This window comes from Rutidosis leptorrhynchoides, chromosome 4 (assembly GCF_046630445.1).
Source record: "Rutidosis leptorrhynchoides isolate AG116_Rl617_1_P2 chromosome 4, CSIRO_AGI_Rlap_v1, whole genome shotgun sequence".
Lineage (NCBI taxonomy): Eukaryota > Viridiplantae > Streptophyta > Magnoliopsida > Asterales > Asteraceae > Rutidosis > Rutidosis leptorrhynchoides.
In genome coordinates, this window is record NC_092336.1 from 77860840 (window position 1) to 77876021 (window position 15182).

Below are 15182 nucleotides of genomic sequence, written 5' to 3' on the forward strand. Positions count from 1 at the left end.
GTGTATTGTGTAAACTGATATTGACCACAGAGCATCTTCATAGTGCAACTGATATTGGCCATCTCAGATTAGTATTGACCATAGTGCAACTGATATTGGCCATCTCAGATTAGTATTGACCATAGTGCAACTGATATTGACAACTAATACAATTTGCAAATATTGGCCATCTCAGATTAGTGTTCAGATTATTGCATCTCAGAATATTGTGACAACTAATATTGAGTCTTGTTGTATCTTGAAAAATAGTATATAGTGACTTTGGTGCAACTCATTACATAGTGCATTGGTGCAACTCATTACATAGTGCATTTGTTCAAACTGCTATTGACCATTTCATAGTGCAACTGCATTTGGTGCAACTCGGATACAAATTTCATTTGACCAACACAATAAGCATGCAACAGATCCAGTTGACCAACACTAAAAACTTGCAAATTTCATTTGACAAACGTTGACCAACACTAAAAACTTACATATTATAGTTTACCAACACTATTAACCTATCAATTACAGTTGACCAACGTTGACCAACACTGAAAACATGTAAATTACAGTTGACCAACACTATTAACCTATCAATTACAGTTGACCAACGTTGACCAACACTGAAAACATGTAAATTATAGATGACCAACATTGACCAACACTCAAACAATGCAATTGACCAACAGACTTAAAAATTCCATTGCAATTCACCAACAAATTAAAGCATTGCAATTCATCAACTACATTCAATTCATCAAGTACTTGAAAAACAGATAACAATTCAAAATGATAGAAACAAATGAAAATACTTAAAGGCTTCAATAGACCCTAATCAATTACTTGACTTGCAACACCTTGACTTGCAACACCATGACTTGCAACACCTTGACTTGTACTTGCAGCTCCTTTTCCTTTACTTGCAACTGCTTTTCCTTTACTTGAACCTGCTTTTCTTTTACTTGCACCTTCTTTTCCACAACCCCTTGAATTATGTTCCATCACACCATACTTTTTACATGTTTTACTTTTCCATGTACTTCTATTACAGTAGTAGTGTTTGGATTTATTTTCTGCAACTCCAAGCAATAAAGTCTTGAATATTGTTTCACGTTGTCACCAATAATTACTTTCTTAGCCTTTGACATGGCCCTATATGCAGCCATCGTTTTCACCCCCAATTCATATTTTGTGGTCATGATTTCTTAAATTGCACATGCCTTAAGATCTGGATCAGCTACTAGGATTTCACCAATTTGTTTGGATATAAAGCAGATGATAATTGTTTAAGTTTCCTCTTTTGTTGACAAGTATGTTCTTCATGTAAGGTCTTGACAATCAATGTGTCATGATTTTTACCCTTTGAAGCATGTAAAGTCCAAGGGCAAATAGCCTGGCCGTTGTTGTCTACTACCATTCCAAAACGTCTAACTCTTACTCTCATCAAATCATTCTTCACTGGTTTCAAATCCCTTCTTGTTTCAATTGCATGTAGTCTTACCCTATCTTTAATTTCTTTTGTAGTTGAAAATTCTTGCCCAACATAAAATTTGTGATAACACACTTTCACTATTTCATCTTCATTAATTGATCTTATGTCTTTCAACCTCAACTTTCTTTCGATATCCACTTTGTCACGCTCATTTCCACAATCAAAATCATCAAAGTCCACACCTTCTGCTTCAGCATTTACATCATCAGTATCAATTACTTTGAGTGGTTTTAACTCTAGATCATTAATCTCATCATCATAATCTTATCCATCATCTTCACTACCATCTTCACTACCATCTTCACATAACTTTAAACCCTTACTAACAGTTTCACTTATTGCAAACTCGATATCAATTTCATCAATCAAACTTCCTCTTCCTATACATGTAAACCCATGTTCAACATACACATCAATACATTGATACTTAGGAATGTAACTTAACATCTTAACAACATCATGTTCATGTTCTGTAACTAAAGGACACAATCCATTATCCAAATCAATGCAAGGTATTCTAAAATGATAATACATAGCTTCACCACCAGAAAAACCAATCTCCTTTATAATTGCATTTAAGTTGTCCATAGAAAAAGTAAAACATTCAACAAAATCAAATGGATTCAACATTCCACCAACATATTGTCTTTTAGGGTTACAGATGAATTGACCATGATGATGTACATTGATGGCAAAAAGTTCTTTATAGGTATCTGAAACAGAATAAAAGAAAAAAAAACAAGATGAATCAATGTAACAGTAACCTTTAAACCAAAGAATATTTATCAAACAATAATTTCAAACAGATAATTTCGAATAGAAACTAACCATAGACATCATGATAATCGTAATCACAGACATCGGGTCTCTTAAACCAACCATCATTATCTGCCATGGATGATGTATGCTGTAGACAGGATCGACTGAGTTGTGTATGGAAGGTGAACGTACGAATATTAATGAAACAGTATATACATACAATCTGATCGAATATGAAAGGGTTTTTTCAAATCACGTGACTATCACATGGTATGCAACTAACGGGACATTCTTAACAGACGTTTACCAAGGGATTAAATTGGGACCTTATTTACCTATTAAGGACGATTTGAGCACATTTGTTAATACAGTTTGTTAATACAGGGATGATATGGGCAGAAATATAAAAACACAGGGATGATTAGGGTTTTTTTGTCTAAAAATTAAATGGTGTACAAACTCTTAATGTACAAGATTTTGAATTTATATTTATTTACTGCAGTTGATGAATTGATGATCTGACTGAGATAAAAATCGACGATATGAAGTTTTTAACATGGAAACGGAGAAGTAGAGAAAAAATAGTAATGGTAGAGAAGTACTTCAGTAAATGTTACTGCATCATTTCATACCAGCATTGTTGAACCTCGAAATAAATATATCAATTGGTAAAAAAATCATGCAACTCATCAATCAGTCTAAATATCTCAAAGATAACATTAGAATAGCCAAACTGAATCCCATTGAAGAACAAGTTCCGGGTCTGATCATTTAATCATGCAAAGTTCCCAAAATGTCCTCATCCCTAAATAGATGATACCTGCATAAAACAAGGATGTAACTCTCAGAGTAGATATTGTCAAGTTGAAGAACTTCAAAAACACTTGCACCAATAAGTAATCACTATTAATAACTTAATAGAATAGAGATTATTTTACAGCTACTAGTTACATGTATATCAGATTGAATCTAGGATATTTGTAATAATTAAAAATAGCCTTACTGTTTTTCACCAAGCTTAACTTCAGTACCACCATATTCCGGCAACAAAACGGTATCACCTTCTTTTACACCAATCGGAATTGTATTACCGGATTTATCACGAGTTCCTGGTCCCACAGCAATAACTTTACCAGAATTCAACTGCATATTTATACAATCAATCAATGATAAATTTACATACATAATACATAACCAAATAATGCTGCAAAAAGTGAATTAACTATAAATTATTGAAGTTACCTTGGAGGATTTCTCAGGTAGGAGAATACCAGCCGTGGTTTTAGACGGAGGGACGATTTTCTCCACCAATACTCTGTTGAGACATGGAATTAAACGTTTCGCCATTGCTTAAGGAACAAACGATCGTCTTTTAATACCGATCTGATTTAAGATAGTAGAAAAGCAATTACGATCAACGTTTGGAGATGAAGAGCATATAATTAAATCAACAAAATCAGACACACTAGTTGGTAGTGAAAGTGAGGAAGACAAATAGAGAAAACACAGTGTGAACAGTAACAAATATACAATAAGAATTAACTCATTCAAATAATCCATTATTAACATTTACAATGACATTCAAGGTTACTTTTGACTATTTTCTGTACTTGTCTAAAATTTCACATATAGCACCAACCAACATTAATTAATCTAATATGTCCTTAGTCAGAATGCCTCTTTCATATGACCTAAAACTCGCACCAAAATCAAATTAGCACGTAGCAACAAACTAAGACATTTTATCGAACAGCTGGAGTGCATATCAAATAGAACCAAAAACAACAAATAAACATGATAATTAAACCCCAAAGTTATACTTAAAGCTCCAGATATACGTATATATAATGATATTGAAAGTTACAAACATGATACAAAATCAGACGCACCAATTAGTAGTGAAAACGAATATAAAACAGAGAAAACAAAACGTGAACAGTAACAAATATAAAATGAGGATTAACTCATCATTTAAGATTTAAAATACTGACACGTATAGATAAACTTACATGAATGAAAACGAGTGATTTGAAGCTGCAAAGAATCGCCGTTGATGAAATTTTGAAATAAGTGATCGATCTTCTTAAGAAGTTGGTGTAATTAATTCGTAAGTGAATTTTTGGCCCCTTTATTTTTACTTAATGGCACTTTAGTACCTTCACGTTGAGAGATAAATAGGAGCAAAACGGAAATTGCTCAAAACACCCCTAAATCCCAAAGTGTAAAATAATATGCCATTAAATTTTTATAATTGCAAAAATACCTCCATATCACGCACCGTGTTTGATGTGGGGTGCGAGTTCCCTGTAACCTTAGACAAAATGAATAAACGACCAAACACGATGCACTGTGCTTGGTGTTTGGTGTGAGCTGCGTGTAACGTTGGATGATGTCATAGAAATGATCAACAACCAAGCACTGAGCACCATACACCACGCATCGTGCTTGATGCTTGGTGTGAGTTACGTGTAACCTTGGACAATGTCTAAGAAATGATCAACAACCACGCACCACACATTGTGCTTGGTGCGAGTTGCATGTAACCTTGAACGATGTCGTAGAAATGAATTACCGACCAAGCAACACGCACTGTGCTTGATGCGTGGTCAGGGATTTTTTTTTTTGCAATTTCGTGATTCTAGGGATATATTGTTAAATACTTTGAAATGTAAAGGTATCTTTATTGATTTCTTAATAAAAGAGATATGATGTTTAGCCCAGTAACTTCCGGGCTTTCTAAGCACAATTTGGGCTACAAGTATATGAAACGGTCATTTTAAAAATAATACTACTGAAAATGTTGAAATCTTGTTCCCTGCTCCGATCTTGACAAAGACATGAACGATAATCATTTAATCAACCTAATAAACATATTTTTTTTTTTTCAAAATAAGTGACATAAATTATTTAAATTTCAAGTCAACCAACGTCTCTTATGACCAATACTCTTGGATATATGACCCACTCAGTTATTGTTTGTTTGTTTGTTTTCATCCTCAGTTTCTTGTCTTGTAAGTTGATTATTGGTGTTGTCTCTTTTTATGTTTATATGATTAGAATATGTTAGCTGTTTGTATAAAATAAACACATAAGAAAAAACAGAAAGAATCATTAGTCTTTTACAAGTCCTTGGAAGAACCTGTTACACTGTGAAACCCGTCAATTATTATTCATTATCTAATCGATATTTATAGGGTACATAGTAACCCTAATCTCTAATTAAACCTAATGGTCCCAAGCCCACGTATTGGACTTGGGCCAAATCTAATTTCTCTAACACTTCCTTGCAGTCCGAGCGGTGAAATCAAGAAAGCTCGGACTGGAAGAAAAAATGCTAATATTGAAAAAAAAACGCTAACAAATAATCATAAGTAACTCTTTTTTTCTTATTTGGCGCATTAAATAAACTGATATCGTTTACAAAGTTCAGATTTCTTGACTTATTTTCCATAGCGTTTTTTTTTTCTTTTTACATTGTGAAATCCGTCAATTATTATTCATTATCAAATCGATATTTATAGAGTACATATTAATCCTAATCTCTAATTAACCCTAATGGACCCAAGCCCACGTATTATACTTCGGCATAATCTAATATCTCTAACAGAACCATGTTGCCCTGAAAGGTGTGATGCTCGGTCAACAAAAGCATAGATGCTCACAAAACCATCAGGAGAAGAAGAACCATCACCTATTAGCTAGAGGAAACTATCTTATCCGAACAAAACATAACGAATTCAAAAACACCCCAAAACATACCTTATTCGCAAGGACCTTCCGAAAAGTCAAATAATTAACCAATTAAGCATTACAAATCGGTTCCTTATCCAGTACAAAACACTTGACTTCCACTAAGAATCAACATCAGTAAAGGAAAGATCATCGAGGTATACGTTGAAATCAGGAGCAATTTTACCTGTAAGATAGGTAGACCGAGGTCCGAAATGGAATTGAGACCGAATGAGCCTACCTACAAAATGGTTTTACGAAAAGAAGTCGAACCATTTAACGAACTAATCGTTGCACCAACAAACTGGCTTGGATCGAACATGACAAAGGCGTATTTGCGGTCCGACCAACATTTAGCATCACCAACAAAGCCGAACTTACCGAAAAGGTCGATCAAACATTCACGAGAATGATTGGGATTTAACCTACCAGCAAAGATAGAGACATCTACAGGAGAATCATTCTTCAGCTGCTGAGACTGTCTAAAGAAAGTCTCATGCTTGCCAGACTATCTGTGTTTTCCAGATATTTGAAGAAAACCAGATTTCCTATTTACGTGGGCATGTTATTGAAAGAGTCTACGACTGGAAGTGCGTTTACAAAGTCAAATTATGAATATAATAAAGATTGTGGATGCATTCAAGTATAGTTAATGAGATCACACATATGATGGGATTGTACCATGATTTCGGGAATAAGAAATTATCATCTATTGTAATTTAGTCTTTGCAGTGTAAATAGATTAGTCTAGACACAATATTTAATAGCTCATTCCTTGCTATACGATTGTAATTGTATCTTCTTCTTCTTCTTCTTCTTCTTCTTCTTCTTCTTCTTCTTCTTCTTCTTCTTCTTCTGATCGGTGATATCAACATCGAATGCTCTCATTTGTCACCCACCCACGGGTTAGGAGGAAACCAATTTGCGAAAATGTTGGCAGTACCATCGAAGGGTGGGAAACCCCCCCCCCCCCCCCCCCCCAATCCTTTTCCAGATCGCATTGATGTTGGCAGTACCATCAAATGTTGGAAACTCTCTGCTTGGATTGAGAATCGAACCTGGGTTGACAATACCCCAAGTTTAATCTCACCCCCATACCACTCAAGTCAAACTTCGATGGTTTGTAATTGTATCTTCTGTATTCAAATATTATAATACATACGATTATTGATATATCATTTGTTCAATTTTTATTTTCGCATTTGTTATTGTTCAAATATTATAATTAAGCATTATAATCTTAATTAAATTGATTCTAAGTTAACTGATCAACCCTTGAGACTCAATAGCTCATATTCTGTCCATCCTTCATTTTCTTCAACTATACATTCAAATTCAAATATAAAGCAAAAGAATATGATAAAAAAAAACGAAAGTAAAAATAATAAAAACGTTCATGTGAAGATAGTGCATTAGAACAACATGAGAAATGTTATTTGGAACGTCGAGAGTGGAAGAACGTCGTCCATCGATGTTCGAATAACATTCCAAAGCTGGAACGATGCCCATTTCGTATCATCGAGCCTGGTAGTGACACTTGTGAGAGGGAGTCGATTTCTTTTTGCAGTGTAACTCATAAAATCCCACCGAAATGGTTACGTTTACATAAACCTATCACTATCTGCTTTAATACCATGTTTTAAATCATAACTTTCAAACCGAACACCAAGTATTATCCAATTACTACTATTAAAAACCATCCTCACATATCTCCTCCGACGGTAGCATAGTAAAACCGTTGTGACGCATGTCTCGACCGTTTTTTACAACACTGATCTCAATGATGTTTTTTTGTCAACCATTTGGGAATGGAGCATTAATAAGATACATAAAATCCAACTTGTTTACATGCATCTCTAACATTAGTATCATGTTGTCATAAAATAAACATATAAAGGACTAAAGGAGAAACAACACCGTTTTCATGTCTATCTTTCGATCTCACCTGTACTGTAACGGACTTGGTTGATTTAAATGTTGTTAGTAGCGTATCCGAATCTCCATCGTTTCATAGTTATGCAATTCACTAGAACTCGGAAGGTGAAACAAAAAACGCAATAACAATAAGACCATTTCTAATGGTGATTGTGACGTCACGGGCAGTTAGTGCACATTTTATCCTAAAAGTGCAATCTGACTGTGACATGACAATATCAGTTTCTGACATTTTTTAACCGTGGTGTCAGTTTTTTGTGTCAAATATTGGGTAAGGTAATGTGGTAAAATCTAATTGGAAATTGAGTGGAAAAAGTAAATTAATTATAGAAAATATATATTTATTAAATCAGAAAAATCAGTGATTGATTGAAAAAAGTGACGATTTTTGTTTTTTGCGTCACAAGTTCAACTGACGCAACTGAATGACGACCCGTTAAATTCTGTCAGTTCTCACCAGTTTTGTCCATTTAATCTAACGGATAAAAGTAGTACATGGTTATATATGGTCTAAGAATGCACAAACATGTTATTGAAGTGTACATGTTTGATCATCTTTGTTTCCTATTTCAATTTTCAAGTAACAAATTCATTGCTCTGTTGTCATTTCATTAAGCAACTCTGTCTTTTAAATGCATATGTTACCATCAACCAACTGATATTGACGTACTCAAATAAATGATTAGGCCCACCATTATACATAGTATAAGTTTAGAATAACAAGATGGACTAAGGGTGTGCTTTAGTGTTTTTAATGTTAAAAATAATCATAAGCATACCCTAAAGCAGTTCACTTCAATTTTTTTATAAAGTACTTACAATCCTTGATAGCACTTGATATATGTGTTTAGTTAACTTCACAAAATGCAAATTTAGGAGATATTTCTTATGAAGTCCTGAATAAGACAGCCAACAGATGCATGAGACGAACCGCCCTCTGCCACTGCTGATCTGCTCTTGTCGCTCATCGCTTTCACTTTCGTTCGCATCTCACTATCCGTCATCAACCGGCTTATCCCACTCTCTATCTCGTCAGCTGTAACTACGACATTACCATTAATATCGGACAAATTTTTTTTATAATCTAACTTAATCTCCACAGCTAATCCTAATTCCACCACCATTTGAAATGCATTAACTTGTTGCTCAGCGTACATCGGCCATGTTGCCATTGGTACCCCGAACCACAAACTCTCTAACAACGAGTTCCACCCACAATGAGTCACAAACCCACCTACCGCACTATGTGCCAACACCGCCACCTGTGGGGCCCACCCGATAACTTTCCCTATTCCCTCGGTTCGCTCCAAAAATCCTTCTGGCAATACCACTCCCGGATCCTCGTAATCACCAGGGACTTTCGATGTTTCATCTGATGGCGGTCGACGTAGGGACCACAAGAAACGACAACCACTCTGCTCTAAAGCACGCGCAATCTCCTTCACTTGGGGTTCGTTAAAACATCCCATACTCCCAAAACACAAGAACACCACTGAGGAAGGTGGTTGAGTGTCCAACCACTTGATGATGTCATCATCGACCTGCTTCCTCGCTCCAGACTCACCTTTGAGAGAAATTATGGGTCCTACCGGATAGACCGGCGGGATGCTGATGTCAGATGACAACGACTCAATAGCATATGTTTCAAGTTCAAAGTATGTATTAACCATAATCGCTTTAACCTTTTTCAAATTCCGAGCAGAAGACATAACAAAATCGAGCCCTTCTTTAATCTGAAGAACCGAAGGGAAGACTTTTGTTGGCATCGGTTTGATAAAACTCGGAACCGATATCTCAGTGTCAGAGTGGCTTAGCTCGAAAACATCTTTGCTCTGATCATCGTTTAGTGTCTGAACATATAATTTGAATCCAAGAAAAGCAGCACTAGAAGTAAAGAACACAAAAGTTGGAACGTTAAACTCATTAGCCACATCAATCATACTGGTGCAAAACATATCGATGACGAACCCAGCAACCCGACCCGGACCCGGTTGACTCATCATGTCAGCCACTACTTTTCTTACATGTTTGCAGTGACTGCTGATGTAATCACTGAAAAATGTCATGGGAGATTTCGGGTCACGTGGTGGCCCGATTTCGTCTTGAGGGAGTTCAACGAAGGATATACGGGTCAGAGTGTTGGTAGCTAATGATTCTATGTAGGTTGTTATAGCTGAGTCAGAACCCGATTTGAAAGGCATAATGATAAGGACGGTTATTGAGAGACGTTGATCTCGGTTGACCAGTAGTTTTGCGACCTCCACGGTTGACACGATATGGCCAACGCCAGGGGCAGGGATGAATACGAGCTCTGCAATTGTATTCGCCATTTCGTTTTGGTTCATGAATGGCTTGTTTGAAGTGCCTTTACGTTTATGTTTTTAAGTTGTATACCTTATAGATAATATCAGCTCAGCTGATGTCATTTCATTGCTGGCAGTAGTAAAACTTAGCACGTTAAATTTTATGTCCACACAGACCATTTATTTAGTTTTCTGAGACCTAAATTGTCAATCTATAAACAATTAAAGTAATTGGGACCCATTTTTCGTGATTGGTGGACCGCATTTAATCTCACACCAGATTTATTTAATTTATTATTTCAAAAAAAAAAAAATATTATGCTTCCACCACTAAAGTTTTACCATTCACCACTAACATATTATATTTGACTATATTACCCTTACTATCCTAATTTAAATTTTCTTTTCAATTGCCCTAATGTAAAACCCCTTTTCGCATACAACGGCTGCTGCTACCCAATCTCTCAAATTCTTCATCTTCGATCATATATCATATGTATCATATAAATAATATATAAATTTAAATAATGGAATCACATGTCCTGTTTAACCTCTCATATATTGCTAATTTATGATCCACTCGTATCGGTTGAATGGTAAAAAAATTTGGGGGGCTCCTGTATTGTCTGATGTAAGTATTGGGTGGAGAAAGTTATTAACTATTCGGGATACGATACGTCCATATGTTATTTACCAAGTTGGTGATGGGAATTCAGTGTCTGCTTGGCATGATAATTGGTCAGATTATGGGCCTATTGAGATTTCTCATCGTGATATTCATTCTTGTGGGCTTGATCACAACTGCACTGTTCGTGAGTTAATTAATAAGTGTGATGGGAAATGTCCTCCTGAATGGTTGTCTCGTTACCCAGGTTTAAATAATATCCAGATGCCCATTCTTGTGCCTCGTCCAGATGCTCTCAAATGGCGAGATTGGGATGGCAACTTGACTGATTTTTCTGTTTGTGGAGTGTGGAATTCTATTCGTGATAGATCGCCCAAGGTGCCATGGTTCCCGGTTGTGTGGTTTACCCATTGTATTCCTAGACACTCATTTATGTTGTGGTTAGCTATGGGCGAAAATTTAAAAACTCAAGACAAGCTTCGTCAATGGGAGATGACTCATGGTGATCCGTTGGTTTGCTCTCTTTGCGAGGTGGAACCTGATTCTCATAATCATTTATTTTTCTCTTGTCCATTCTCGGCTAAGGTGTGGGATGTGATGAGAAGCCATATCGAATATGATATTACAGGTTCTTGCTGGAAAGACTTTTTGGTTGCTATATTACCAACTGCTACAAGAAATTCAGCGAAATGTATCGTAGCGAAATTGTTATTTTCAGCGGCTATTTACTTCATTTGGCAAGAGCGGAATTGTAGATTTTTCAGAAGTGGAAAACGGAATCATGAAAAGGTGGTTAAAGTGATTATGTCGACTGTGAGGTTGAAGCTTCTATCGATCAAGTGGAAGGACACCGATCAAGCAAAGCATATGAAAGACAAGTGGAAGATCCCATAATTTTGGTTGTTTTGTTTTGCTTTTTGTAGTGATGTTATAGTTGTTTTGGTTTTGGGTGTTGGCTTTGGCCAGGCTGTTAGTTTAGTGTGATGTTGCTAAACTGTTTTGTGCTTTTCATTTGTTGCTTTATAAAATTTCACCGGGTAAATATTTACCCTTTACCAAAAAAAAAAAAAAAAAAAAAAAATATTGCTAATTTATTTTTATTCGTACTTATCTACTAGTTATTGCTAATTTTAATAAATCTTTTGCATAGTTTTCTATTTGTAATTTTATTCAACTTCAATTCTTCTAACAAAATATGTTTATAAGGTATTTTATACTTCTACATTAACATCTTGATATTAAGTTATCATCACACGTTTATAAGTAAAAATAAAATATATTTGAATCTGACGGATTTTTGTATACATGGGCGCATATATATGTTTATGGAGTTTTGTAATGTAAAAATAGTAGGACAGAATGTTCTTTACCCATCACTTTTTCATGTAGTTATTTAACGTTTAATTCTTATTTTATGTTACATGAGTTTTAACTATAGGACATTTAAAAGGATGAATTAAGTTTAAAAGGGTAAAATTATCAAGAAAATTATTTTAGTGGTGTATAGTAAAATTTTGGTGGTGGAAGAATCATCACCCAACAAAAAATATTGGTTATTTCTATTGGAATTTTGTTGATCCGGGTGGGATCCTAACCCAAGAATCCAGAGTCAAAGCATCTGCATAACAAAATTCAATTAAAAAGAAGTGAGGTATGAATAAGATAAAATGTAGACGATCATTCTCTTATCCTATTATAAAGAGAAATTATTTCTCCACTCACATTGAAACACTCGAATAGTAGAGAAAGTCCTCCACTCTCATTGTTCGATTAATAGAGAAATTGCATCCGAAAAGACCTTCGACCAATAAATATGTTAAAAAAGTGTAAGACGCCATGAAATTGGTATAATCAAATTTTCATAGGTTTAAACATGTCTAAAGTTCAATTTAGGCTTTAATTGACAGTTAAGTCGTCAATAAATAGACGATTGTTGTTGACTCGATTAATAGAGTAAAAGGAAGATGGAAAATAACGAACGTGCGGTCAAGATATTATCCACGTTTTACTTATCTACAAAGATTTGGCAATTTGGTGGTGACCTCACATCCGTTAACACGGAGTCATGGAAGAGTAGCTTCATTTATATTTTGTTATAGGTATCTTGTAAATGAAAGAGGGTTTTTAGGCCTTCAATATACAAAATATCTTGAAAGTGTAATATTGAAAGAGTTAATAAAATAACTATATTTTCCCCACATTCTCTTTGCATTTGTTTTACTTTAGTTGCCGACTAACAAAACTAAAACAACATATTCAATTGTTTTCTCCACTACTATATTATTGCTTCTTTGTGTTTAACGTATCAAACCACACAAAAACAATTATTATCATGTCTTCATCATCCTTACGAATTGCTGTGTTCATTCTTTGTTCGTAACGTATCATTTGTCGATTCTTATTTGTTTTTAATGATGATTTGTAAAAGACTCCACATGTCCTGTTTGTCCGACTTTAATACGGATTGAACTAATCCATATATGATCCAAATATACCATAAAAGGATTTTAGCTTTTGAATAGCTAGGGCTGTAAATGAGCCGAGCTACTCGCGAGCTACTCGAGATCGGCTCGTTAAAAACTCGATTCGAGTCGAGCCTAAACGAGCTCGAGCCCGAGTTCGAGCCTAAGGTAAAGCTCGTTTAATAAACGAGCTCGAGCTCGAGCTTTATAAGTCGAGCTCGTTTAAGCTCGCGAGCCTAAACGAGCTTTCGTGTAATATATATATATATATATATATATATATATATATATATATATATATATATATATATATATATATATATATATAATTTTAATTATAAAAACTGTAATGATTAATCATGTATAGTGTTGGAGCTATTTGGATCTTCGGATCGATGTTCTAGCGAATTCGTGACGTTCGGGTGTCGATTTAGTCGAACCAATCAAGAATGATTGATTAGATCGATGCCTAGAGTCGTTAATTCGACTTGTGGGTTTTTCAGATCTGTTTTTGGTAGAGAGAAACACTCCCGGAACCTAATAGGGTGATTAGCCACAAATGACTACATAATCTCCCTTATATACTCGATTGGGCCGATAGTTGATCGACGGGCCCAACTTGTTTGGTTGATCCGAACTCGGGCCTTTTATGCACCAACATACTCCCCCTAGGACCTAGTTTGATCAACATTCATTCTTTACTCGAATTTGTACACCAACAAACTCCCTTGAGGATCATCATACTCCCCCTCGGATGTGGCATTACATTCATTTTCACGAGACTTTCCCTTATGCACCAATAAACTTCCTTAACTTGCACATATCTTCTCTCTTCATCTTTATCCTTGTCATATTCCATTGATAATCGCAAGTCGATATAATTACCAAGAAATACAACTTGTTGAACCTTTGAGTAAAATCTCTTTAGATATCCGAAGAGTTATACTCAACAATCTTCAAAGCTCACCAGTCATCAGATTAACCCTAACTTATGACTGTTGTGACTTCAGGTTCTTCAATCTCTTCAAATCTTCTTAGAAGCAGCGGAATTTAAAATTTGACTTTGTTTGGCCCATAAATAATCAGACGAAATCTGATTACCCCACATTAACTTTTATTTTCTTCTAAAGCTTCATAACCTGCACATGGTAACATCACAAAGTACGATGACATATATAAACACAAGCACATTAGATATGATTAATCTCTCGATTCTATACAGACATAAACATTAAAATAGGCAAGACGATTAATTAAGCAGCTTTATTCCTTTCTCTCACGTACGTCATTCCTTCATATTCATCAGAACTCCAGAAGCTCCAACTTTAACTTCTTCTTACAGTTAACATGGCTCGTACGTATATCAACTTTGACAAAATGTTGGTTAGATCAAACATTCAGTTCAAACATGTAGTGACCCGAACTTTTCCATGTTTATATATATTAAATGAAATTGTTATTAACATGATTAAGTGTTTCCAACATGTTAAGCAATCAAACTTGTTAAGACTTGATTAATTTAAATAGGTTTCATATAGACAATTGACCACCCAAGTTGACCGGTGATTCACGAACGTTAAAACTTGTAAAAACTATATGATGACATATATATGATTATATATATAGTTAACATGATATTATGATAAGTAAGTATCTCATTAGGTATTTTAACAATGAGTTATATACATAAAATTGAGTTTATTGAATTAAGAAACTCGAAACGATATATATAACGATTATCGTTATAACAACGTCTTACTAAATACATATGAATCATATTAAGATATTGATACACTATGTTTAATCATGATAAATGATAAGTAAACATGTCATTAAGTGTATTAACAATGAACTACATATGTAAAAACAAGATTACTAACTTAATGATTTCG

General features: G+C 34.8%; 4 protein-coding genes across 4 annotated transcripts; 1 reads left to right on the forward strand and 3 right to left on the reverse strand.

Annotated features, from left to right (window-relative positions):
• Window positions 1-846: 846 nt before the first annotated feature.
• On the reverse strand, window positions 847-2624 carry LOC139903976 (uncharacterized). The gene is made up of 2 exons (XM_071885903.1): window positions 2306-2624; window positions 847-2190 (listed from the first exon to the last, which is right to left on the reverse strand). The coding sequence occupies exons 1-2, from the start codon at window positions 2370-2372 to the stop codon at window positions 1742-1744; spliced, it is 516 nt and encodes a 171-aa protein (XP_071742004.1). The 5' UTR covers window positions 2373-2624; the 3' UTR covers window positions 847-1741.
• A 189-nt stretch (window positions 2625-2813) lies between these two features.
• Window positions 2814-4385, reverse strand: LOC139844385 (10 kDa chaperonin, mitochondrial-like). Its single transcript, XM_071834604.1, has 4 exons — window positions 4246-4385; window positions 3479-3619; window positions 3240-3379; window positions 2814-3056 (listed from the first exon to the last, which is right to left on the reverse strand). The coding sequence occupies exons 2-4, from the start codon at window positions 3581-3583 to the stop codon at window positions 3008-3010; spliced, it is 294 nt and encodes a 97-aa protein (XP_071690705.1). The 5' UTR covers window positions 3584-3619; window positions 4246-4385; the 3' UTR covers window positions 2814-3007.
• Window positions 4386-8725: 4340 nt separating this feature from the next.
• On the reverse strand, window positions 8726-10343 carry LOC139839804 (anthocyanidin 3-O-glucosyltransferase 2-like). The gene has a single exon (XM_071829965.1). It carries the CDS (start codon window positions 10243-10245, stop codon window positions 8773-8775), a length of 1473 nt encoding a protein of 490 aa, XP_071686066.1. The 5' UTR covers window positions 10246-10343; the 3' UTR covers window positions 8726-8772.
• A 431-nt stretch (window positions 10344-10774) lies between these two features.
• On the forward strand, window positions 10775-11722 carry LOC139840748 (uncharacterized). Its single transcript, XM_071830997.1, has one exon. It carries the CDS (start codon window positions 10775-10777, stop codon window positions 11720-11722), a length of 948 nt encoding a protein of 315 aa, XP_071687098.1.
• The last annotated feature ends 3460 nt before the right edge of the window (window positions 11723-15182 follow it).